Genomic DNA, 27,561 nt, shown 5'->3' with positions numbered 1-27,561 from the left:
TTAGGATAATTCTAGTCTCAGTGTTTTTGACAAGTGAAGCTTGACATATGGCCTCACATATTTTTTAGATTGTCTGGTTGGTTTGCTTTGTTTTTTTCAGAAACTTCCATCCTGACTTCTGTAGTGGTCATATCAGTTTACAGTTACCACCGGGATCCTCCTGCCCTTTGTTGCTGTTTCTTTTTGATAACCATTCTGTCTAAAGTGAGATAGAATCTCAAAGCAGTTTTAATTTTCATTTCCTATTTTACTAAGGATCTAGGACACTTTCTATAATATTTATTGCACATGTGTATTTTTTCTTTTGAGAACCATCTGTTCAGTCTATTAGCCCAATGTTGATTGGATTATTTAGTTTGGGGTGCTTATTTTTTTATAGTTCTTTATGTATTGTAGGTATGAAATGCATGTTCCTTTTGTGGTTGACAATTTTTTTTCTCACTCTGCAGGCTCTCTTTACTTTGCTAATTATTCCTTTTCCTGGGTAGTGCTTATTAATTCATGTCACCCCAACTGTCAATTCTTGAGATTATTTTTTGTGTTACTAGAATAAGCTTTTCATTAAAAAAACAACAACAACAACAAAAAAACAAAAAAAACAAAAAAACAAGTTGACATGTTGGAGCAGCTTTTTCTTGGGTCCTCAAATTGCACATTGCCAGGTATATTCACAGCCACAGTGGAAGGTCAGTTGGACTTGTGTCTGCTTGTCTTCCTATGGTTTGTCCCAGTGTTGAGTCTGTATTGGATGAGTATCCCATGTCTGCTGATCCTGTCTTCACTTGAGTAGCTTCCCTTTTGTGCATACCAGAGGCATATGGTCACATTTGATTTTGCAGAGTGTCACCCTCCCCAAACTCATTCTTTCAGATGCTCTGGGATGCCTAAATCATTGTGAATATGGGGCCTAATTGCAGCAGCATTGAGATCTGTAGAGAACAGGTGGAGAGCCTGTCTTTGTGCTTTCAAAACCTCCCAAGTATTAGTCAGCCTGGAGCTGACTAATTAGACTGTTAGAGATTCAGACTTCTCATATTATAGGGAGTGAATGGCAAATAGATGGTCCCATGATTAATTCACCCACTGACCTTAAGTCAGGACTTTCTAACTCCCAGGTCTGTTCCGAGCTGCTGAGGGCTTAATGTTTTACCTTATGTACTTTCCTGTCTAAGTTGAGCCTCCTGCTATTGGCTTTTGACTTGTCAAGTTCTGGACCCCCCTTCTCCTCAAAGTCCTCCCTCTGGGCTGTCTCCCCCAGGGCTGCGGCAGGTTAAAGTCAGACCCCCTGACTCATAGTCCTCTGCTTTCAGACACAGGGTAGTTCAGTTTTAGATAACATGTCCATCTCACCATGGCCATTGTCTTTAGAGTCATACTGAATAAAAAAATAGGATTCCTCTCTGCTTCCCATCTATCAGCTACAAGAATCCCTGTTTGGTTAAAACGCTCACTTGGATTTCAGGCTTGCAGGCTTGTTCTCAGAGAAATCCATTCTCTTTTACTGTTTGGATGAGGTTGTTGCTTCCCCTCCCCCTCTCAGCCAGGGAGCCATAAGTAGTAGCTGGTTTTGGCATGGCTTATTTCTTTTCCAGTGTCTGTCACTACCTTTGTGATTTCCAAAACTCTTTATCTCTTTGGAATAGAGCATGGGTTTTCTTATTCTGACTCCTCCCCCACCTCACACAGGGCAACCTCTAGTCCACCCTTTTATCTGGGAGTCCTTTTCTTTTTTTCTTTAAATGTTTTCATTTCTTCTTTTAAAATTATTTCTTTTAATTTTGAGGTTATAAGCAAATTATTTTCTCTTCCCTCTTCTTCCTCCAAAGCTTCCCACAGCAATTTCTTACAACAAGAAAGAAAATTAGTTAGTTTGGGGTTACTGGTATGTGATTTGGAGAGAGAGAGAGAGAGAGAGAGAGAGAGAGAGAGAGAGAGAGAGAGAGAGAGAGAGAGAGAGAGAGAGAGAGAGAATGAATATGAATGTTTTTACCCTTACTTTGTGATAGGTGCTTTAGCCTAGCCTGGCTTTGAACTCAAGATCTTGCCTCTACCATAGCTGGAAATTTTACTTTCTATATTAGTTCAGTTTTCTTCATATTTTTGAAAAAAAATAATGCTATCCCTAGGTACAAAATCTTAGAAATTATATAGTCATTTTGGCAACAATGATTTCATGTTAGGAAATGGTGTATGTGTGTATATATCTGTGTGATATTCCTAAGATTAGTATCCTTTTTTCTTTAAGAAATAGAGAATTATTGATATTCTAAGGTGTGAAGTACCTTTTTAGTGTTACCATACAAAGAACTATAATTAATCTTAATTTTAGAAAGTTTATTTTCTAGTGTATAATATTTTGAATATATATGATCCCATCAAGATTATAAAAAATGAAACTAATCTGATTATATGAGATTTATTTTAGGATATAAATAATGTAAGTGGAGTGCATCATATTCTGATGTGTTTTAATTACCAAAGTTGACATATTCTACTCCACATGATACTATTTGTACTTGTAACTTTCTCCTGGCTTGTTTACCTGAAAATTCAGATAAACAATTTGCCTAATTCTTCATTATCTTAAAGCACATTTAATTAGGAAATGAAACCAAACACAAATCTTATTTTTACTTCTTCATTTGCTTTTGGGTTGCATACATCTTAAAGTAACCCCTTCTTTTTAGAGATTTTTTTAAAAAATATTTTTATTTTATGTATGTGGGTGTTTGTGCCTGCATGTATATTTATGTACCACATGCATGCAGTACCTGCAAAGGCTAGAAGAGGTCTTTGGATCTCCTGGGCCTGGAGTTAACAGAGGATTGTAAGCCTCCCTTGAGTGCTGGAATCAAATCCAGGTCCTCTGGAAGCCAGTACTGTTAATCAATGAGCATCTCTCCAGCCCTGTAAAGTAATTCTTAACTGTGAGGATACTTAATGAGAGTATATGATAGATGGAAAGGCTGATACATCTTTTGTCTATAGCCTTTATTTGTTTAAAACAGCTGTTCTCAACCTGTGGGTCACAACCCCTTTGGGGGTTGCAAATTAGATTTCCTACATATCATATATTTGCATTATGATTCATAACAGTAGCAAAATTATGTTTATAAAGTAGTAATGCAGTAATATTAATGGTTGGGGGTCACCACAGCATGAGTAACTAACTGTATTAAAGGGTTGCAGCATTAGAAATGATGAGAACCACTGGTTTAAAACTTTAGTTAATAACAGTGTACTTTCATTACTTTGAATAATTTTAGTTTTAACATACAATGGTTTTCTATGTTGGCTGGTTATATTCTGTATTGTCAATTTTGTCATAGTAGAAGTGTTTACTTGTTTTTTATAAACAAGCAACAGATCAAAGTCATTTACTATGAAAGAGAAAAATGTTAATTCTGGTCAAATAGTATCTTCAATATTTATTTCTGTTTATATTTCTTAAAGAATTGCACAGTGAATCCAAAAGAAAATATCCTGAAAAGAGTAAAGGATGTTGGACACATCTTTAAAGAGAAGTTTGCGAACGCTGTGGGGCAGGGGTGTGTTGACATTGGAGTGCAGGTAACTTGAACTCACACCTGTAAGTGCCACAGTATAGAAATCATCTGTTTATACAGTCTGAACTGTGGGAGTATTTGCATCGTAGTATAAGATAATGGCAGGTGGAAAATATCCCAGCTGCTGTGTTTGCTGCTGCTTATGGGAAACTGTATGTGAAATCCCTTTTCAGTCCAGTGCACAAAACAAAAATGCATATGCTAATTATAGCAGTTTAAAAATTAAGAAAAAATTAGAATCTATGTATGCATGAATAGGATTACATTATACTACCACTTGTCAGTGTTCTTATTGAGCAATACCATTTCAGAAATGAACTAATATATTTGGTAAGACTACATGGATTGAGTTAAGCCTGTGTTTGTACATGGCTTTTCTGTTTATGAGCTATATAGTTTGAACATGTTGTTTAAGTTCTCTGAGACTGCTTCTGGGTCTGGCTTGCTTTGTTACATGACATTAGGGTAATATAATAAGTAAGTCAAAATATTGTAATCTACTGAACATATTTATTCCAGTATGGTGAGTTTATATTTTGATGCCACTGGTTAGTTTAAACCAGCGGTTCTCAACCCAGGGGTTGCAACCCTTTGAGGGGGTCAAACGACCTATTCACGGGGTTGCCTGAGACGATCGGAAAACACAGATATTAACATTATATTTAATAACAATAGCAAAATTACAGTTATGAAGTAGCAATGAAAATAATTTCATGGTTGAGGGTCACCAGAGCATGAGAAACTGATTTAAAGAGTTCTGCATTAGGAAGATTGAGAACCACTGGTTTAAATGATTATACTTAAAATTCTTTTGAGTACATGTAGTACTTACCTTCTTGTTTTAGAATACAGTAGTATTGTGTATGTGTCTGTAATTCAAACACCTATTTTTTTAATTTATGAGAACTAATTATTTGTTTAAAACATTTACTAATTAAGTCAACTTTGGTTTTTTGTTTGTTTTTGGGCTGTGCCAGTGTTAATGAGTTTTACAGACAGAAACTACTCTTTTTAATCTTGGCCATTTCAAAAACAAATGTTTGCATCACCAAAAGGATTATATTAGATGTGTAAAGTGCTTAAAATAGTATCGGGCATATTTCTCTGTGGAGCAAGTGACACTGGCTGAAAAAGAGCAAAGGGACATCATCAGTTCCTAGACATACTAGTCTGGTTAATTTATTGGGAGTGCTAACCACTAGTTTATAGGAAGCCTTGGACTTTAAACAACTAGCTTTTACAATCTCTTGCTAACCATGTTCCTAAAAGGGTAGAGTGTGTTTCAGGAAAAGACTTGAACAAAAATTAGTTAAGTTTTTGATTTTCTAAAACAATGAGCTCTTAATATTTTCCCTTTTGTTTGTAGAGATATAAACTTGGAGTCCGATTATATTATCGTGTGATGGAATCCATGCTTAAATCAGTAAGTTAAAGAGAATAAACTAGAAAAAAAATCAATGCTGATATAAAGTTTCAATTAAACTTTTAAAAAATTATCTGTTTTAGGAAGAAGAACGTTTATCCATTCAGAATTTTAGGTAAATATTTTCTAGTTTTAATAAAACAATTTCTTTTTATAAAAGCCATATTTAAAATCATTTATTCTTTTCCCTCTTTTAGCAAACTCCTAAATGACAACATCTTTCATATGTCTTTATTGGCCTGTGCTCTTGAAGTTGTAATGGCTACATATAGCAGTAAGTTAAGTTTTAATAAATAAGCACTGTAACTTAATTAATCTAAAGTAAAGAAACCCTTAAGTTATCTTGTGGGTTCTTTGTTATTGTTTTTGTTTTGTTTTGTATGTATATCTGTGTGGTGAGAAGAAGAAGTTGTACTGTAGATCACTGTACACTGAACACTGTGATTGGCTGTTACAGCTCTTTAAATGGCTAACACGTCAATCATTTCAGGTCGTCTGGGGGGTAGAATTCATGAGGCTTCTGCTCTGAGCATATTGAGTCCAAGAAAGGCAGCCACTGAAACTGCTACTACAAAGGCTTATGAACATGTAAGGTGCCACAGGAGTGTTGAAGAACAGCCGGTCTTCTATGCAGCACTGTTTTGCCTCTGTGCTCAGAGACCAAGAGCAGGAATCCACTAGAAACTGGATGCTTAGTAATTGATTGCTGCTTTTATAATAGCTATGAAAATTTAATGATTGTTGAAAATAGCAGAATAAAACCCAAGAACTTTTTTAAATATAATTTGAAAAAATAGTACTTTTCAAACATTGTAAATAGTAAAACGTTTTACTTGTAGAAACAAAAGAGGAACAGTGATCTAAAGATACAGCTAGACAGTAAAAGAAGTTAAATTAGTAATCACTGAAACTGAACCCTCATAAATAACCACAGTATGCACATTTTTAAAGAGAGATCATTTTCCAACAATGTTAGCAAAGTCTCTTTCCCATTTCTTCTTGCAGTGTTGAGAACTGAACCCAGGGCAAGGACTAGGCATTGTTTTTAAGACAGGATCTCACTAGTCCTTGAACTCAAGTCTGTGGTAGCCTGACCAGGTCTTGAACTTATAATTCTCCTGCCTCAGCCTGTTGAGTATTTGGCATTATAGGCCTGCAGCACCAGATTTGAGGCAGGGTCTCATAATGTAGTGCTAGCTGTCCTGGAACTTATAGACCAGGCTGGCCTCTCCCTTCAGAGTGCTGGAATTAAAGACATGTGTCACCACTACCCGGTAATTAGCAAAATCTTAAAAGCATCATTGGTCTTCTCAACCCAGCAGTCATGGTAGTTAAAATGGATATGGTAATGGATACCTGCCTGAATATTAGTGAAAGCTATGTACACCTAGGCAAATTATTATTCCTATCTCTAAGAAAAATGTGTGGAGATACACTTAAAATACACTCAAGCCTATTTCTTGAGAGTCTGTAGACCACAGAATAAAAAATATCTGATTTAAGTAAGAATTGCTTACCCCTTTTTCTATATTTTGAGTCTGTGTGATAAGATCTTCCAAATCTCATCAGTTCAGTCCTTAACATTTCATATTGACACATTTTCCCCCTCTTATTTTAGGAAATACATCACAGAGTCTTGATTCCGGGACAGATTTATCCTTCCCGTGGATTCTGAATGTACTTAATTTGAAAGCCTTTGATTTTTACAAAGTGATTGAAAGTTTTATCAAAGTGGAAACCAACTTGACAAGAGAAATGATAAAACATTTAGAAAGATGTGAGCATCGAATCATGGAATCCCTTGCATGGCTTTCAGTAAGTGACTAGCTAAATCACTGAAGGTATTCATATGTACATGGCTAACTACCTGTTAATGAGAAGTTATTGCTTTAATGAATAATCCATGCCCAGCCTAAGAGTCAAGTTGAATATAAGAATGGATTTTGTGTGGGTGGATGTGCATTCCTAAGTGTGAATGCAGGTGTGTAAGTTGCTTGTTTTTCTGCTGTGAACAACACCAGGCCATTTGGCCTGTTGAGCTTCCTGTACCATCTAATGCATTTGTTTAGGAGCAATTTTTCACAAAGCTTGGCACATTAAAAAAAAGTATTGAGGTAATTTATTTAAAATCCAAGTGTTATTGTTGATAATATAAATGTTTACACTTTTTAACTAAATTAAAAGCCCGAGATTATGTACATTTTTCTGTATCTGTTTGATCATTTTGTCCCAGTCTTAAAGATAATACAAAGTCCGGGGTTGGGGATTTAGCTCAGTGTTAGAGTGCTTACCTAGCAAGCTCAAGGCCCTGGGTTCAGTCCTCAGCTCTGGGGGGAAAAAAATAAGGCAAAATAACAAAGAAGTTAATACAAAGTCCACCATTGTTTAATAGTAGGTATTGTTTTATAGCATTATAGAAGTGGAAGCTCTGTGCTGTAGGCATTTTAGTTATAGGGTACAAGCTACTGATAAAGCTTTTGTTTTATTTTATTTTATTTATTTATTTATTTATTTATTTATTTATTTATTTATTTATTTATTTATGGTTTTTCGAGACAGGGTTTCTCTGTGTAGCTTTGCGCCTTTCCTGGAACTCACTTGGTAGCCCAGGCTGGCCTCGAACTCACAGAGATCCGCCTGGCTCTGCCTCCTGAGTGCTGGGATTAAAGGCATGCGCCACCACTGCCCAGCCGCTTTTGTTTTAATAAAGGAAGCATCTCCTATGTACTAACTATAAAATAGTCCCCTATAATACTGTTATTTCTTCAAGTCTACTTTACTGGATAATACCTTGAGATTCACAAGATTTGCAGATTTTAAAATAATAATTTAAACTGTGTTGCATGCTAAGCATATTTAGTTTGAACCTCAGTATGAATGAATTTCAAGTTTTGAAGCATCTCCAGTTTGGGATTTTTGAATTAGGAATGGTCAATCAGTGAGAGTCTCATGCAAATGCTTTTATTTTTCATATGTTTTTAATGCCTGAATTTTATATTACACTTTAAATTATAAAATTATGAGATTGGTAGTGGATAACTTTGTGAAGATAAGTCATGCCATGCAAATGTGATGGTGTGTATTTTTCCTGTGAGAATGATGGTCATTGTGTTGGAAAGCATATCACATATACTTGAGCTTTCACAGACTTAAAAATAACTGAAATATGATACAAACACACACATAGGAAAATAAAAATTTCAGGTGACCGTTGATGAGTTTTTCATAAATTGAGTGCATCCATGTAATGAACAGCCAGGTCAAGATTCTCAGCAAGCTTTCATAGACTTTTGATTTTGTATTTCTAAAAAAATTATCTCATTAACACTGAAACCTGATGGGATTGTATTCACATTGTGTTGTTGACTGAGGGGGGAGGGCGATGGAATAAAATGACGTAATAATAATTTTCATCCCATTTAAAGTATGTGTGCATGTGTACATGTACTGAAGATTGAACCCAGACCACATAGCCTCTCCCTTGGTCCAGCTCCATTCTGTGCCTGTAACTTTCCTCAGCTGATGTCCTATAGTCCAGGCATCTGCAACATCCTCTGGTCTCCATGGCAATGTCGGCTTCACTTTCACAGCTTCATATATTAGCCTGTCAGGGCCTGCTTGCAACTGTGGGCCAAGTGTTCAAAAATGTGAGAATGTGGGAGACATTTTAAGTCATAGCATGTCTGTTAGGACTCCAAAACATTTAAGTAATTGTCTGTTTTTTTAAATTATTTATTTTTATTTTATGTGGATTGGTGTTTTTGCCTGCATGTATGTCTGGGGGGGCGGGTGTCAGATCCCCTGGAACAGGAGGTACAGACAGTTGTGAGCTGTTATGTGGTGCTGGGAATTGATCCTGGGTCCTCTGGAAGAGCAACTAATGTTCTTAAGTGCTGAGCCATCTCTTCAGCCCCCTGCTTACTTTATTTTTAATGTGGTTTTTTTTCACAGATTTATTTATTTTTACTTTATCTGTATTACTGTTTCTTTGCATGCATGCATCTATAGTACCACATGCATGCCTGTTGGATCCCCTGAAACTGGGGATAGTTGTGAGCCACCATCACACTTGGGTCTTCCACAAGGGCAACAAGTTATTTTAAGTGCTGAGTCCAAAAGTTTTCTGTTTAATTCATAAGTCACATTTGTTTCTATTAGTACATGGGATTTGAAAGGTTTTTTTCTGCCCTTTCATTTACCATGTTTTAATGGTTCTCTTTGCTTTTTGTGGAAATATTATAGCTACAGTCATGCTTCCTTTACAGTCTTACTTTATCTATTACCTGTAATGTCTTACCAGTCATTTATTATCTTTATATCTCATTGGGTGACTTAATATGTATAAAGCACTAAAAACAGCATGTGGCATGGTATTATCAGATGTAGCAGTTAATTATATAAGGCTGAGTAAGGGGAAGAGGGGATCAACTTACAATGAAATTCAGGTTTCTGGCTTATATAACCAAGTGAACGATAGTGTCATTTAAGAAGATAGATAGCCTGGATTGAATGTAATTTTTTTTTTGAGGATAAACTTCAATTTATACATTTGAGTTTGAAATAATTACATTCAAATTGAGGTGTCAGTTGTATATATGTGTCGAGTTTAGGAAAGAATCTTAGGCTAGGAATATAGATTTGAGAGCTGCCACACATATATAATAAACATTACCAGTCTTTTTTGACAAGTTATCTTATGCTGGTCAGTTTGGTAAGCACCTCTTAGAATGTCATTACATTTAAAAAAAATTAATCATTGCATTCTCATAGTAGTCTAGATGAGGAAGTGAATAACTAGAAGTTTGGGATGTTTCCCCAGACCATACATGCCAAGTGTCAGAGCTCTCATTTGAATCTTGGTGTGCTTTGTCCAAAGCTGGGTATATCACCTAAGCGGAGAATGTAATCTGGGGAAACAAGACTATAGGTAGAACCCCAAGGACATTGAAAGGATGCACACAAAAGGGAAGATTTCGCCTACCAAAAAAAAAAGGGGGAAATAAAGCAGCCAGAGAGAGAGGAGAAAAAAAAGAAAAAAAAAAAAAAACCCAGCATGAACGAGAGGGTTGCAAAGTCTGAAGGAAAACTTGCTCTTTCAGATGTGGTAGAAGCAACCAGTGAAACTAAAACTTGTAGCAAGCAGGAAGTCAACCATCATAGGATGAAGGACTGTACACGAAGTGGTGAGGAGGGAGAGCCGTGAACAAGAGGCACAGGTGGAGGCGGGGACTGAGCACAGAGCAGAAGCGGCACCACTGTGGCAGTGCCAGCTCTGCAAAGACTGGGAAAGAACTCGCTCCAGTGTTTTCTGTTGCTAGGAAACAGTTTAGTGCAAATGATTATTTGATCTTGCTCATGACTTTTGTGAGACAGGCTTTGGGAATAGCTTTACAGAGTACTTGCTCTCTGTCCCTGTGGTGTCAACAGCCTGGGGCCAGCAGATCTGCTTCCAAGATTCTCTTCCCTGCCAAGTTCAGACTTCTGACTCTCACTCACACTTGCTTCTTCCTTTCTCTTCTTCACACTCCCATCTTGCCCTATGGTCCAGGAGGAAAGCTGTGCTTCCTCAAAGCATTTTGGTTTTAGGGTAGGCACACTTCTGACATAGAAGCTGGGTTCCAAAAGGCTTCTGAGAGGACCATATCTGGAAATTACCTTCTGCTGGTCAAAGCAGTCACAGTTGACCAGGCAGTGGTGACACATGTCTCAGAAGTCAGGAGATAGAAGCAGGTGGATCTCTGAGTTTGAGGCCAGTCTAGTGTACAGATGAGTTCCAGGACAGCTAGGGCTACGTAGAGAAACCCTATCTCCAAAAACAAACAAACAAACAAACAAAAAACAAAACAGTCACAATGGTTGCCAGGTTGAGGGGATAGGGAAATGGATGCCACCTCCTGTTGAAGGAGAGACAAGGTCACATTTCAGAAGAGCATGTGGGTTCCAAAATACTTCTGTGGCAAAAGGGAGGAACGAGCAACACTGTGAGTAAGGTAGTTGTTGTGTGCCCTGCAGGAAACTGGGGAAGTTTCAAATTAATGGCTTTTCAGTTTTGTGTTTATTTGTTTCATAAAATGGAGTTGAGGTGGTTTACTGAGGGTGAGGTGGAGAAGATTCAGTGGCACTTAAAAGTTGGAGGAGACTGGTTGTGACTTGAAATTGTTACTGTGGGACCACATGGAGAGAGTAGACTGGTGAAGGAGGAAAGAATTGCCCTGCAGAATTCCAGGCACTTTTGAGGACAGAAACTATTCATCTGTTGTCCCACCACAGTTCTGTATGATGGCATTCTTTCCCCAGAATCTTCTTGCAGCTATTTGTAGGATTAGAAAAGGTAAGTTATGAGGTGAATTTGGGCGGGCATTAGAATATGGCTAGGTAGGCACAGTAGGGCAGTAGTGGGGCCAGGAATTTGAGGATGTTGACCAGAGAATGGTTAAGGTTAAGATTTGAAGTTTTAATTGCTGGAGCCTAATGAAATATAGATTTCAATTAGCAGGAACTTTTAGTGATGTTTGATGTGACAGCGTGATGGGCGGAGATAGGAGAAATTTAGTCTTAATGTTAAGAAACAGACATTTTTGTATTCACAGAAATGATCTTGGGAGAGTGTAGACTGAACAGGGACGGACGTCAGAGAAAGAAAAGATTCAAGAACGAAGGCCAGGAAAGGGTCAGAGCCACCCAGGGCATGTGTGGCAAGGAGGAATGTGAACAAGGGGCTAAGATTTCAGTGCAGAGGGGCCAGAAGGGCAGAGGCAAAAGGCCTTGAAAAATTAGAATTTTATGATCTTTGACCAAGTTGCTAATCAGTTGCTATGAAAAAACTGTCTGCCTGGTGATACATCTGTGAAGCAACTGTCTCTTGTTCGTTAGTCTGCTTCAGCTTTCTTTTGTCACTACTGACATGGCTCCCTCCTCCTTTAATTTTTAACTGATTTGTGTCTTTATGCTTAAAGTAAATATCTTTATAAAGTAGCAAATTGTTGAGTCTTGCTTTTGGTTTTTGTTGTCTACCAATATTTAATTTCTCTCTCTTTTATTTCCTTTTCTCTCTCTTTCCTTCCCCTAGTTCCCCTTTTTTCTTCTTCCTTTTCTCTTTTTCTTTCTTTCTTTCTCTCTCTCTCTTTTTTTTTTTTTTTGGAGGCAGAGTCTCCTGTAGCTTTGTTTGTCCTGGAATCATTATGCAAAACTCCAAAGCAGTCCTTCTGCCTTGTATTCCAACTTCTGGGGTTATAAGTGTATGCCACCATGCTCAGCTTCTGGAAGTTTTACATCTAATGTGACTGTTGATATGGTTGAAACTAAGTTCTCTTAGTGTTTGTTTTCTCCTTGTATGTCTCTGTTCATTTTCCTCTTTTTGACCTTCTTTTGCATTGAATTTTTTTTTTAAGATTTATTTATTTATTATACATACAGTGAGTTCTGTCTGCATGTGTTCTTGCAGGCCAGAAGAGGGCACCAGATCTTATTACGGGTGGTTGTGAGCCGCCATGTGGTTGCTGGGAATTGAACTCAGGACCTCTGGAAGAGCAGTCAGTACTCTTGACCATTGAGCCATCTCTCCAGCCTGCATTGAATATTTTTAATCCATTTTATTTTCTCTGTAGGCTCACTACTTATACTTCTTTATTTTATTTTTATAATTGGATGCTTTAAGATTTACAATGTGTGGCCTTAATTTCTCAGTCTACCTTTGAATATTATTTTACAACTTTTCATATAGTATAAAGACAGTGAAGCCAGATGTAGCAGGGCACAGTTCCTTGCTGCTCTAGAGGGTTATAAAACAGTGCATTGGTATAACTTCTGTTATTTATTTATTTATTTCCTATTTATTTACTGACAAAGTCTCACTATATAGCCCCAGATGGCTTAAAACTCTGTAGAGACCAGCTATCCTCAATCTCACAGAGATCCACCTGCCTCTGCCTCCAGAGTACTTGAATTAAAAAGCATGCGGCACAATGTCAAGCCTATCAGTTATCTTTTAGAGAAAAAGAGAGAAAATAAGATAAAAATAAAAATACATTTTTATTTATTTACATGATTTTCTTTTTGGTGTTCATTATTTTTTATATAGGTTCAGATTTTCATCTGATTTATTTTCCTCCTGTCTCTAGGAACTTTTTATTTATTTGTTCATTTAAGGTCTATCTATGAGGACTGTTTCAACTTTCGTATGTCTGAAGAAACAGGTCACTTCGTGCTTGGAAGCTATTTGGCTAAGCATAGAAATCTAGGTTATAGCTTTCTTTTCATGTGTAAACAAGCTGCTCTACTGTCTTTGGGTTTACATTCCTCCTCAAGTCACTGTGTTCTTGTTTCCCTGGTGCAGAAGACTTTTCTTTCTGGCTACTTGTCAGATTTTCTCCTTATCATTGATTCTAACTAGTTTTCCCATAATGTGCCTTATTATAGTTTTTTTTTTTTTTTTTTTGGCTTGGATATGTGAGCATGTAGATTTTACCACATTTGGATATTGGGCCATTATACTTTAAGTTTTGTTTTTTTTGTTTTTTTGTTTTTTTGTTTTGAGGCAGCGTTTCATTGTGTAGTTTTGATGCCTGTCCTGGATCTTGCTCTGTAGACCAGGCTGGCCTCGAACTCACAGAGATCCGCCTGGCTCTGCCTCCCGAGTGTTGGGATTAAAGGCATATGCCACTGCCACCCGGCTATACTTTAAGATATTTTTATTGACCTTTTTACCTGTCCTCTTTTTAGTGCTGGGTAGTTATCTCAGGAGTGTGTGCTGCTTGTGACCTAGCTGAAGTTTGTCCCAGACCTCTGAAGATATGCATTGTGTTAATTCTGTCTCCTTGGTATTGTTGGTTTCTGTTTGTTGGGGACCAGTAGGTTCCGTCTCCGTTCTTTTCTGTCTGTGGCCTGGACATTTTCTCTGCAGGTTCCATTCTCGTATAATGAAGTTGCTTGGGGTTGTTCCACAGCCTACTGCTGCTTACTCCACCCCCCCTCCTCTTTTTACAGGAAGGTGGTTGTTGTCTCATCATTTTAGATGGTTTCTAGAGCTATACCTTCAGACCTGTGGGTATTTTGCTTCTGAGTGTTTGATGCTGTTAATTCCATGTGCATATTAGATACTATATTTTTTTTTATCTGGAAATTTTATTTGGATTCCTTTTTTATCTCTTTAACAGATTTATGTTCCTTTGCCTTCTTGGACACATGAAACATAGATATTAAAACTTTTAAAATATCTTCCTTCTAATTCTAATGTCTGTTTCTTCTTAGATGAGTTTCTGTTGACGGATATTTTTTTTTCTAACAACCACGTTGTTGTTGGTTTTGCTCTTTACTCCTTTGGGGCCTGCCACCCAACTCCCAAATAAATCACACACGATGGCTTATTCTTACTTATAAATGCCCGGCCTTACCTGGCTTTCCTTAACTTTAAATTATCCTGTTTATCCTTTGCCTCTGAGCGTTTATCTTTCTCTACTCTGTATACCTTTCTTTGTTTCTTACTCAGTGGCTGGCTGGGTAGCTGGGTGGCTGGACTCTGGAGTCCTCCTCCTTCTCTGGCTACTTTCTTTTTTCCTCCCAGATTTCCCCTATATATTCTCTCTGCCTACCAGCCCTGCCTATCCTTTCTCCTGCCTCACCGTTGGGTTCAGCTCTTTATTAGAGCATTGATGTTGTAGACAGGCACAGTAACACAGCTTCACAGAGTTCAACAAATGCAACATAAACAAAAGCAACACACCTTAAAATAATATTCCCAGCACCACTTTTTTTTTTTTTTTTTTTTTTTTTTTTTTGCCTCTTGTTGATTTTTTTTAAACTAGGTGTTAAATATTGTGAATTTTGTCTTACTGGGTTCTGACTATTATCATATTCTTGAGTTGTACTTTGGGACATATTTAAATTGTAAATAGTTCAATTTAAAAAAAACAAACAAATAAAAACCCTCCACCTCCCCTACTTTACTTTTTGTTTCCTTCTGGCTCCAGGAACTTTGTATTCATTCAAACAGCCGTCTTTATATCTAATTTTTTCCCCACTATCCAAGCAATGTTCTGTTAAGTGCTTATAGATGGATCACAAGCTTGTTCACTGTGGCGGGTAGAAATCAGAATTTGTGGTGGTCCCTCACAGGCGGGGCTCTGCTCCCTCCAGTGGTTCCTTTTTAGTGCTGGGTAGTTAATCTCAGGAGTGTGTGCTGTTTGTGAACTAGCTGAAGTGTGTCCCAGACCTCTGAAGCTATGCTGCATTGTGTTAATTCTGTCTCCTCAGTACTGTTGGTTTCTGTTTGTTGGGGACCAGTGGGTTCCGTCTCCGCTCTTGTCTGTGTGTGGCCGGGACATTTTCTCTGCAGTGAGCTGCAGCGATGGCGGCTCAGCGCGAATTTTGAGTCACGGCCTTTGTCCTGGTGTCTAACGTTTGAAAAGTATTGTTTTTATTTTGTTCTGGTTCTTGTTGCTTCATCAGGGCTGTCAGTTTCTAAATACAAGGCTTCATGATTGATGAATATATATAAATATGAAATAGAAATCCATGAGGGATATTTAGGGCATTGCTCCTGTTTTCCTGCTCTGCTGGAATACTGCTTACTCTGTGGACACTGAAGTGCTGGTAGTTCATTATTTCCTCAGAAGGCGTTTAGAAAATCACACGAAAGTTGTTTCCTGTGAATATGGTCAAACATGGCTGACTGACTACACTCATTTTGGTCAGTATATTCTTACATACAAAAAGGTTGAAGTCTTTTTCTTCAGTTGTTTTCCTAAATGTTAGATGAAGGATAATATTCCACACAGCAGTGTGGGAGTGAACGACTCAGACTTTTTGAGTCCTGATTTGGTGGTAAACTCATAAACAGATTTTTAAGACGCTTTGGTATCCTTTTGAAATGTCAAGCTTGACAGGAAGTGAACACAAAAGGGAGAAAAGCCTGTGGTTCTATAAAAGCCAGGAAAGGCTCTGCGTTGTCTCTTCCTCTGTGAATCATTAACCTCCAGAGCACTCTGCACAAAGGTCTCAGTATTCACCAGGAGACAATGTGCTGACTTTTTTTTTCAAGTTACAGTTTACAAAGAATTATATGTTACAGGAAGACAATTGAATTGTAAGATAATGATTATTGAATTCACTAGTTTTTAAAATGTGGATTTGGACAATGAAACAATGCAGGCCATACAGTTAAATAATAGGCAGAAAACTATAATGAAAAATCTATTGTGTTGATTTTTTTTTAATCTTTAAAACCAGTTCTTTCTGAAAACATCTAAGGCTTTAACCTTTCTTACCATTATCCAGTTTATCCTTAATATCACACCTTTAGTTTCCACAATTAACTAGTACATTCCCGGGTCATGTGAGAGACTTGGCTTCACCGTCAAATATGAAAGTATTTTATTTTATTCAGAATACAGTTTTGATATTGGCTGCTACAGGGTTCTGGCGTGTTCCAGGTTCTTGGGTCTCTGAAGAAGAGATACTGAGCAGAAGTGCATAGTTGCACTTCCCTTGAGTTTATCAAGAGAGGATGTGTCTAAGGGCTGGTGGTAAGGGCTTGGAAGCAGGCTGAGAAAGAGAACCTTTAGCAAGTTGGTGGCCCCTCTGTGTAGAAAGTTGGGGGCTTTCATGGTACCTTGGGGTGGGCTTTTGGCTCATTCCATAATATGAGCTTTTCCATGCATTCTCTAGTACAATGTCATTCTACATACTACTTCATATGTTGTTGGTATGATCAGCATCTAGAATATCCCCCAAGGGGAATGGGGTTTATATTATAATGAGTCCTAGGTTACTCTCAGACATCTTGAGTGCTCTGTGCCTTCACCGCTGGCACTGGTTAGTTTTAGCTGGCCCTGAGTGGGGTAGGGGGCATTGCCATCTTGGCCTTTATGCTATATGCTTGATATGAGGTCTTCTGGGACTTCACCCTCTGCCCTATTATTTTATATCACATTTGCTTCCCAATATCTCTGCTTTTCCATTAGTTTAAAATTTTTCCCATTTTTTCCTTTGCTGTAGTGTGATGTGTGTGTGTGTGTGTGTGTGTGTGTGTGTGTGTGTGTGTGTGTGTGTGTGTAGTGTGATATAGAGCGCTATGAGTTCTCGGAAAACACTTAGCTATGTCTCTCACATGATTAATTATTTTTAGTTTTTTTTTTTTACATCGTAGTCACTTTTCTGAAGTGTGTCTTTTGTACTGCCTTCCACCTTATACTTTAGTACAAGTTAATCTTTTTAAGTTTGTTCATACCTTCTTCCCGTACAAGAACCTGCAATAACTTGTGTTGCCTTAGAGAAAAACTTGGCCTGTTTGCAGTGGCTGTAATAGTTTGGCTGTTGTGTCACAGCCCTTCTCTCTAGCTTACTTACTGTAGCCACAGAGTTCTTTGTCTCTGAAGTAGACCACGTAAATGGTCTGCTTCCCTGAGAGGTGGCACGTCCGATGTAAGATACGGGCTCAGAGGACTCAAGTTTCAAGTCCTAGCTCTTCATGTACAAACCGATGTCTTTTTTTTCTACCCCCCCCCTTTTTTTTTTTTTTTTTTTTTGGTTTTTCGAGACAGGGTTTCTCTGTGTAGCTTTGCGCCTTTCCTGGAACTCACTTGGTAGCCCAGGCTGGCCTCGAACTCACAGAGATCCGAACTCACAGAGATCCGCCTGACTCTGCCTCCCGAGTGCTGGGATTAAAGGCATGTGCCACTGCCGCCCAGCTTTTTTCTCACTTTGTAAATGGATGCATACATTTTAATTTTTTTCATTGTCCATTTTATTAGATGGTTGGTGGTGCTGGGAATGGATCCTAGAATTTTAGGCTAAGAACATGTTTTACCAGACAGGCCAAGTCCTTCTACTACAAATATATTGTTTTAGAAAATTATTTAAAGGTTCCGAATTATTTGTCACTATTGAATGTGAATACATATTCTTTTGAATTATTTCAGTTTAGAAATGATTAAATAAAAAAAATAAGATAATACAGAAGTCTCATTTTCCTGTTTTTCTTTAGTTCCATTTTCCTTAATTCTTTTCAGGCAGTACGTGATATTCTCCACATCAACTATTTTGAAAGAACTGTAATTGCCCAAGTGAAATAAATATGACATGAGAAATAGCCCCAAGCCTCCAAGGAGCTTGTGATCTAGTAGAGAAGCGAATTGCTGTGCTGTGGGAAAAAAGAAAAAAAAAAATGACCAAGAGTCAAAATAATAGTCACACATGGATTAGAAAAGGCTTGCAACAGATTTGGAAATGTGCAATGATAGATGAATGTGAAAGTGATCCTAAAAGTTGTGTTACACCCAGCACTCAAAAGCTGCAACAAGCCAGGCTGTGGTGGCGCACGCCTTTAATCCCAGCACTCGGGAGGCAGAGCCAGGCAGATCTTTGTGAGTTCGAGGCCAGTCTGGTCTACAGCGCAACATCCAGGACAGGCACCAAAACTACATGGAGAAACCATGTCTTAGAAACAAACAAAAAAATATACAAAGAAGCCCCTCCCCAAATTGCTCTTGATAAAAATGAAAAACTAGCTCTCTTAGAAAAGGAGGTATTTTATAAAACTCAATACGCCAGCTAACTTTGTGTACTAGCTTTGTGTGGTAGTGGGCTTAGGAGGATTCTTAAAACAGAGTGCACGCTTCCTTTCTTCTTTAGCAAAGCATATTTTAGTATTTTTGCTTTTGAGCCAAAGATACCATTCTAAACACTATTATGTTAGTGCATTGGAGTCCTCATTTGCTTCTTGAAAATGTTATGGCTTTAAAAATAAGTATTTTAATTTATTTATATTATGTTGTATGTGAAAGTGTTTTCCTTATGTGTGTGTATACCACTTGTGAGCCTGGTGCTCGTGGAGGTCGGGAAAAGCCATCATATCCTCTGGAATTGAAATTAGGGATGTTGTGAGCTGGGTCTTCTACAAGAACATCTGGTGCTCTGAACCATTGAGCAGTCTCTTCAGCCTCAAGTGTTATGCTTTTTTTCAGTGCTTTTTCTCTACTTATCCTCTTTTCTCACAGGTAGGCTGTGGTTTCTCACTGTTCTAGTGTACTATTACTAGAATTCAGGGGATCAAAACCTGAGTCTGGAAGCCCCAACAAGCTACACTTGGTCAATTGTCTCCAGTAAACAAATAAGAGATAAGGAACAGTAAAACACAGAGAAAGATAAATTATTCTGTGTGGCACTTTGGGAAGAGGAACAAATGGGGTTCAGTTACTGCCAAGTCCATCTTTGAGTTCTGAAACGAGGTCCAAGAGGCATGCCTAACTTAGCAGTCTTCTTCAAGATGTGGGTCCCACTCATCAACTTGGTCTGTGGTTAAGTTGTCAAAACTATGTAAAATTTCTTTTAGGAAGGCAAGTTACTCCTCTTGCTGGCACAGTGATCTAACCTTTCCCTTCCTTCAGCCTGAGATTCCTAGGAAAATTTTAATTTTGGATTAATTGTTTCAATAGGTTGATAGCCAGAGAGAGGCATGAGTGTCTGTCTTTAGAAAATCTCTTTTGCCATGACAGTTATAAGTCTGTAAGAAGTTGCCTTTAAGCCAGGCAGTCCAGAACTCAGGAGGCAGAGACAGGTGATCTCTATGAGTTTAAGGCCAGCTTGATCTACAGAGTGAATTCAAAGATAGCCAGGGCAACACAGAGAAACCCTGTCTTAATGCCCACTTGGTCGTTCACACCCCCCATCCCCGAGGGAAAAAAAAGAAGTTGCCTTTAGCTTGCTCTCCTAAGCTGATTGAATCACTATTGTACTGTTGTACATACCCTTTGTTCTCTAAGATATGTGGCATAACTTTGACAGCATAGTTTTCCATGTTAAGGGCTGTTTCTCCATAGTGCATTTCAAATTTTAATGTACATAGGAACCATCTGGAGAGCTTTGAAAATACAGGTTCTTCTCCAGGAGGTCTGGGTGGGTCAAGACTCAGGATTCCCAACAAATTCTTCCTGCTATTCATTGCTACAGTCACCTTCTGGGGTAGTAAGACCCTCCCTTCCTCCTTTTTTCTTTAAAGTTTTAATTGGGGGGGGGGGCGTTGAGACAGGGTTTCTCTGTGTAACCACCCTGGTTGTTATGGATCTCTCTCTGTAGACCAGGCTCTCGAACTCACAGAGATCCACCTGCCTCTGCCTCCTGAGTGCTGGGATTAAAGGTGTGTGCTATGACCACCTAGCTTAAATTTATTAGAGATTTTTTACATTGTATTTTTTATCATTCTCACCTTCACTCCTCCCCCTACCTTCTTCCAGATCCACTTTCCACCTCCCCACCCTTTCCCAAGTTGTTGTCTTCTTCCTTGTCCTCCTCTAAAGTAACCCATCTAGTCTATTTCACACTGCCCAACTCATGGGTATGGAGAGTCTATTTCACACTGCCCATATACTCATGGGTATGGAGAGTCTATTTCACACTGCCCATATACTCATGGGTATAGAGAGTCTATTTCACACTGCCCATATACTCACGGGTATGGAGAGTCTATTTCACACTGCCCATATACTCGTGGGTATGGAGAGTCTATTTCACACTGCCCATATACTCATGGGTATGGAGAGGCTATTTCACACTGCCCATATATTCATGGGTATGGAGAGGCTATTTCACACTGCCCATATACTCATGGGTATAGAGAGTCTATTTCACACTGCCCATATACTCATGGGTATGGAGAGTCTATTTCACACTGCCCATATACTCATGGGTATGGAGAGTCTATTTCACACTGCCCATATATTCATGGGTATGGATCGTCTATTTCACACTGCCCATATATGCATGGGTATGAAGCCATCCACTGAAGCATGACCAGCCTTACCAGAGGCCAAATCACTAAAGAAAATGGACTAGGACTATTCCTCCCCAAGAAGCCATCGACTGTCAGTAGCTCCTTACTTAGGGGTAGGGACTCATGAGCCCTTCCCCACTTCATAGAGTAGCAGGATACTTGATGACTGATTTTAGATGAACTTAAATTATTAAAGTGTTTTCAGGTAAAATTCTCTATTTGTTCTTAAAGGCAAAGAAGAAAATGTAGTCATGATTCCTAGTTTGCATATGAGGAAAGAAACATTGAATATTGAAAGGGGAATCTGGCATTTATTAACCAGCTTCAGTGTCTGTTCATCAAGAGTGTTTGCCTAGTGTAATTGTCATAATAATCCTGAGTTGGTGGTAAAGTAGTCTTATCATTCTCCAAAGGTGGGAACTGGTTAAGGAAGGTTAAATAGTGTCTATCAGGTTGCCCAGTTGGCATTCCATGATGATTTCTAGTAAAGTGATCTGTTAAGTCATTCACAATTTTTTTATTATATGACAGCGGATAATTGTGTATTCAGATACAAGGTGTGACAAAGAACAGTATACTTACTAAAATCTAAAGAAAATGCTAGGGAGAATTAAAATATATAGATCTTCAGTAGAAATACAAATAAAATTGAAAATAGCATAGTGAATAATTACTTTCTTATTTAAATAATTATCCAGTGAGATGTATGTATATGGGCAGTTTAAAAGAGCTAAAACAGAAGGTCAGTTTAATAATTGTCTTCATAATTGTACAGTGAATAAAGAACTAAGGGTATTTATATGGGGTTCCCTCCATTACAGCTAACAAAAACCTAAAGACAGGAGGACAACTGTTGTAAGTCAGTAGAAGTCTCCTTTACACATGCTTTTGAAAGCCTAAGCCCCTTATGAAGACCTGATTATGGTGTTTTTGTTTTTGTTCTCCAAGACAAGGTTTCTCTGTGTAACCCTGGCTGTTTTAGAACTCCCTCTATAGACCAGGTGGTCCTTGAACTCAGAGATCACCTGCCTTTGCTTCCAGAGTGCTGGGATTAAAGACATGCACCACCACTTCCTGGCTCGTTTATGCTTTTGAACATAAAATCTTTTCCATGTCTAAATCTTGCTCAAGTGATTACTAGTACTTGACCCTAAGTCTATTCTTTTCTCTGTGTGTTTGTCTCCTTTAAGACACTGTCACTGTGAAATTGCTGGAGTTGACTATGGAGAAATATCTGTAATTCATCTCTTTACCTTGTCCCTTCTCCACCACACCATTGAAACAATATATATATTACCCATCCTCTTAGTTTGTGCTTTGGCTCAAAGTACTAAACAGATTAGGAAACTGAAGAAAAAAAAAATCCAAGGTAGGGTGTGGTGGTGCATACCTTTGATCCCAGCACTCAGGAGGCAGGGGCAGGCAAAACTTAGAAGAGTCCAATTCAAGGCCAGCCTGGTCACTATAGTGAGTTTCAAGCCAGCCAAAGCTACATAGTGAAATCCTGTCTTGAAAATTAAAAATCAGTCAACTGATCAATCAATCTAGCTGTTTAAGAATGCATTTTAATAACATGTGGAAACTTGGTTTAGGAAGCAATGCTTAGGGAAAAAAAAACCCCACCAGTCACATTCCTTTGTAATTTTTGTGATCCTCATATAGACCAGATCAAAACGACGCGCCTTCTGCATGAAATAGTTGATGTAGGAACCATAAGAAGCAATGTGTACAAGCACTGTAAAAGGGTGCTTATGTGTGTAAATTAATTTACTTCTTAGAACTTAAGAACTAGGAGCTCCTGCTTTCATAGGTGAAGAAACCAAGACACAGAGTAATCGCAAAACGTGTCTTAAAGGAGACAAACACACGGAGAAAAGAATAGACTTAGGCTCTGGCTGTGGTCTCCTCCGACCTCTGTGCAGCCTTTCCTCGTGGTTAGTTACATGATGGTTAGAGTGTAGGTCTTTGTGATTGATTTCTTTCCTTGTCTGCTTCTGTTTGCCTCTTGGTTTGTTGCTGTGTTGTTTCCAGCACAGGCACCTGGGCTTGGGGTTGCTGGACCATATTGACTCTTCATAGAAGCCTTGAAGAGTAAACCCTGCTGTCACTAGTTTAGACCTAAAGAAACCTGAGATTTCTAAGCAAATCATGGCTTACTATACCAGGTTTTCTATCCTGTAAGTGGAGATATGCTAAGCTTCCAGAGCTGTTGTGAGGGATAATAAATAAGCATTTATGCAAAGGATATTGAGAAACATCACGCTTAATTCTGATTTCCTTTGCTTTATTCTCTTTCCTCACCTCTGCAGTGATTTCTTAACAAAGGGAAACTGGGGACAGCAGCCTTGGACTCTTTATCCTAGCTCACTCCCCATTTTGAGAACCTTTCCCTTCTCTCTGCCTCCTTCACCCTGTGGCCTTCTCCAAGTAGTAAATAGTCGGGGCCAGGGGAGACCATTGAGACCTAGCTTTGTTACATGTGGTCCCTTGGCTCTTACATGGCAGTTGGAATTTATTATATTGCTTTGCTTATGATTCATGTCAGTAATTACCCCAGGGCAGTGCGAGTGCACTGTTCAAGTACAAACAGGACAAGAGACGGCAACTGTAGAATGGCTAAGAAGCATCTTCTGTCCTTTACCTGTGCGGTGGAAGTATAACTTCTCTAATTTAGGGATGAATATGGGTCATACAGTCCTGAGATCTCCAGGTTCAGTTCGCCATTTCTCGACTAGCATAGTGAGGATAGAGTTCTGGATGTACAAGAAAAGGAGAAATATCTTAGGAAACATTTGTCTTAACTGGGTGGTCTCTGGATTTTTCCAGCACAGTGAGAGGCCATCAGATGAGGCGGTTGTTCTTCCGTCATCTCCAGCTCCTCGTCACTATTAGTAAAAGAGCACAGCTCTTGTCACTTCTCTTTCTGAACACTTCTGAACGGCCCAGTTTTCCTCTGTACGTCACAGCCCAGTCACTTCAGCATGTGTGCTTATGGCCCCGGCATACACGATCTTTAAATTTACTTAATGGTTTTTAACATATTCTAATTTTGTTCAAAATGACCAAATATCTGAGGTTGTTTAGTTTTGTTTTCCCTGTGTTGCTAAAAGTGATTAGATTTAGAACATGTGGGTCGGAGACACAGCTCAGTGAGTAAAGGCCCTGCCTCCAAGCCTGGCCCCTTGAGTTCAGTCCCCAGCCCCCACATGGTGGAAGAAGAGAATCAACTTCCACAAGTTGCTTTCTGACATCTTCAAGTGTACCCTGGTGTGTGCATGCCCCCCACTTACCCCAACACAATAAAACAAATCTAATTTAAAAGTTTTTTTTAAAAAAGTGGTAATAAAATGTACAACAGAAGGTAGATAGGTTTGTTTCTTACTCTTCTGGATTTTTAGAAATTATTATTGCTAAATTTTAGGTGATTTTTGTTTTGTTTTGTATCTTTCATTAAAATACAACAGAGAAGCTAGGCATGGTGGTATATATCCATGGCCTAAGCATTTAGAAGGCAGAGGCAGGAGAGTATTGCGTTCCAGACTGGCCACTGCTATGTAGAACTCAGGGCCTGAACATTAGTGCAAATAGAACACTTGCTTAACATGCCCAAGCCCCCAGGTTCATTTCTTAGCTTGGAAAAAGAAAAAAAAAAAAACAACAAGATTTTATAAAACAGAATTTCTCTATAAGATTTTTATTATACGCTGATGTTTACTTTAAAAAAAACTAACAGATTATTGTTTTTCAGGCCACTTTTATTTTTGAAACTGTAGTGCTTGGTCATTTTTATCGTTTTGCTTTTAGCATATTTTAAGATAATTTGCCTGGGATTTTTTTCTTTTTCGTATTAAGAAATGCTAATTTTTAAATTCTTTTTTTTTTTTTTTTCTGTAAGCATTGAAATGAGAACAGCAGAGGAAGGGCTAAGGAAAGGAATCACTGAATCATTTGTTCCTGAAAATAGCCTTTGCTTTATCTTTCCAGAGTGGACATTTGTAGCACTGTGATCAGGTTTGTCTGAACTCACACAGTAACAAACTCTTCTGAAAGCAAGCTTTTCCACAGTTCAATCCAAATGAAAAGTGCTTGTGGAGACTGCTGAAGATCTCCCTGACAGGCGAATGTGTTCTCCCTGGCCTTTGCAACTGTCTTTTTCTCCTTAAAAAAACAAAATCTGTTGTTTTTGTTTTTCTCAGTAGGTAAACTTGTACTGAACTGTGTGTGTTAGTCTTTGTGATCTGAAGAAGCCCCGAGGACCAGCACATAAAAGACAGCCCAGTTTGAGACCAGTTACTTTAGCCGCCAGCAAAAATTATAAGTGTGATGTTATCCAAGCAGTATAGTTTTAGTGCTAAGTGCTAAGCAGCCGTTTTTATTTAAATCAACACCTTGTTTGTTCATCATGTATTATACCTTTTCTCTGAGCAACCTACAATTTTGTCCAGAGTTCTTATTATGTTCGTATTACATAAAAGTTTCTAAATTTTGCTGGGCAAGTGGCACATGCCTTTAATCCCAGCACTCGGGAGGCAGAGCCAGGTGGATCTCTGTGAGTTCAAGGTCAGCCTGGTCTACAGAGTGAGATCCAGGACAGGCATCAAAACTACACAGAGAAACCCTGTCTCAAAAAACCAAAAAAAAAAAAAAAAAGAAAAGTTTCTAAATTTTAAAATACTATAAATATAACTTTGAGACATTGGTCTTTATGTTCTAAAAAATGAGCTAATACTGATTGGTAAAATTAGTTGTAAAAGTATCCTTTCTTTAAAGGATGATTTTGAAGATTATATTATAGTGAAAGGATTTATGAGAGTCCTTTGTTGGTTTCAGCCGAGTCAGGCTGTTAACAGCAGGACTTTCCATGTGTGACTTACTGTTCTTCCCTTTCTCCCTCTGCCCTCCAACAACCTCCCTGCCCTTTTTCTTTTTGTTCCTATCCAGCAAACCTTCCTTTCTATACTTGTTTCTTAAAATAATTTTTCTAGTTCAAACTTACAGACTTCTAACCACACCCCTTTACGTCCTCTGTCCTTACAGAACAGAAAGAAACAAATTGGCACACAGCACACAGCACACAGGACACAGCACACAGGACACAGCACACAGCACACAGGACACAGCACACAGCACACAGCACACAGGACACAGCACACAGCACACAGGACACAGCACACAGCACACAGCACACAGGACACAGCACACAGGACACGGCACACAGCACACAGCACACAGGACACAGCACACAGGACACAGCACACAGCACACAGCACACAGCACACAGGACACAGCACACAGGACACAGCACACAGCACACAGCACACAGGACACAGCACACAGCACACAGCACACAGGACACAGCACACAGCACACAGCACACAGGACACAGCACACAGCACACAGCACACAGGACACAGCACACAGCACACAGCACACAGGACACAGCACACAGCACACAGCACACAGCACACAGCACACAGCACACAGGACACAGGACACAGCACACAGGACAAACCCAGCAGAGCTCAGACTATGGCGTGGAAAGGAGCAAAGGAAGTAGAGGGACCCTTTCACTTTTGAGGATAAGAACTAAAGGAGGGTGTTTTGGTGGATGTCACAGACCATGATACAAAGAACACACACACACACACACACACACACACACACACACACACACACACACACAGCAAACTGCTTTCAGCACTTTGGAAGCTTTAGCTTCTGAGCAAATACAAGAGTTGTCAATAACAAGGAGAATTTTCTGGAGTACCAGCTGGCATTTATCAAATTATCTGGGGGTCTTGTGAAAATACAGGTTACAGATTGTTGGGGACAACCCCAAAGTTTCTGGGTTGGGGTTCAGAAATTTGTGATTCTAACATGTTTCTAGATGTTGCTGTCGGTGTCTGAGAACATGAAGTCCTTGGGCCCTCGCCCCAGAGAGCCATGGTCAGTCCATCAGGAGCTCGAAAGTGCACTTGCCCCTGTGCTGGTAAATCAGAAGTATGCAGGATTTTGGCCCAAGCCTAGCACTGTTGTGCAGTGCATAATCTATACAACAGAAAGAGTTCTAATATAACTGTGGGATATATCCTCATAAACCCATTGCAAGTAATGAATATCGTAAGTCAAAAATGCCTTTGATGCCTTTGACCTACAAAATAACTTGTTTGGCCTGTCATTAAGTGACTGCTGGGGAGCTTATGACTCTGCTGTTGCCTAGTATTGAAGAAGTGCCATGGAGCATGTTACTGACTTGAGAAAAGATAAAATTTCAGCTTGAAGTATGGTTTCTATGTACTGTATACAGCATTCATGCTATTATAAAGAAAAAAGTAAGTCAAACCTTTATAAATCAGGGACCATCTATATATGCTTAGCCAGCCCACATTCAAATTTTGTATACACATAAATAGCCAGACCTGCAGTTTCCTATTGATGCCAAAGAGAATCAGAGCAGGAACAGTTATGTCGAGACTTCTATAACAGATTTGAGTGATCTAGGGGTGCAGAGATAATTTTTCCTGGGGAGAAAATACAAGAAACGTTTGTGCTATTAGATTAGGTTACACTGCCTTTTATTTTGATATCAAGAAGTGCTTGGTTCATTTTTTCTTTATTCCCCTCTCCAATAAAGGTCAGGGGAAACATCAAGAAAAGAATATAATAATAATAATGGAAGAAAATGGTCCAAAGCTAATGAGAACATGGAGGCTTCAGACAGAAAAGGCCCTCTTGGTATGCTAAGCATGATGAGGAATATACATTTGGTCAAAAATCAGAGTTAAAGCCAGGCGGTGGTGATGTAT

At 38.7% G+C, this 27,561-nt stretch overlaps 1 protein-coding gene across 4 annotated transcripts in view; it reads left to right on the top strand.

Moving 5' to 3' along the window:
- Rb1 (RB transcriptional corepressor 1) overlaps nt 1-27,561 on the top strand; it is a 143,094-nt gene that overhangs the window by 66,233 nt on the left and 49,300 nt on the right. For all 4 annotated transcript variants that reach the window (XR_013042521.1, XM_076545358.1, XM_076545360.1 and 1 more), the window contains exons 13-17: nt 3,454-3,570; nt 4,933-4,989; nt 5,073-5,104; nt 5,187-5,263; nt 6,608-6,804. Coding sequence is in view for 3 of the 4 variants with exons in the window: in XM_076545358.1 (XP_076401473.1) it covers nt 3,454-3,570; nt 4,933-4,989; nt 5,073-5,104; nt 5,187-5,263; nt 6,608-6,804 (480 nt within the window). In the remaining variant the exon portion in view is untranslated. The remainder of the gene's footprint in view (nt 1-3,453; nt 3,571-4,932; nt 4,990-5,072; nt 5,105-5,186; nt 5,264-6,607; nt 6,805-27,561) is intronic.

The sequence above is a fragment of the Peromyscus maniculatus genome, chromosome 9, assembly GCF_049852395.1.
Source record: "Peromyscus maniculatus bairdii isolate BWxNUB_F1_BW_parent chromosome 9, HU_Pman_BW_mat_3.1, whole genome shotgun sequence".
NCBI classification, from domain to species: Eukaryota; Metazoa; Chordata; class Mammalia; order Rodentia; family Cricetidae; genus Peromyscus; species Peromyscus maniculatus.
This window is presented reverse-complemented; position numbering and strand designations above follow the sequence as displayed.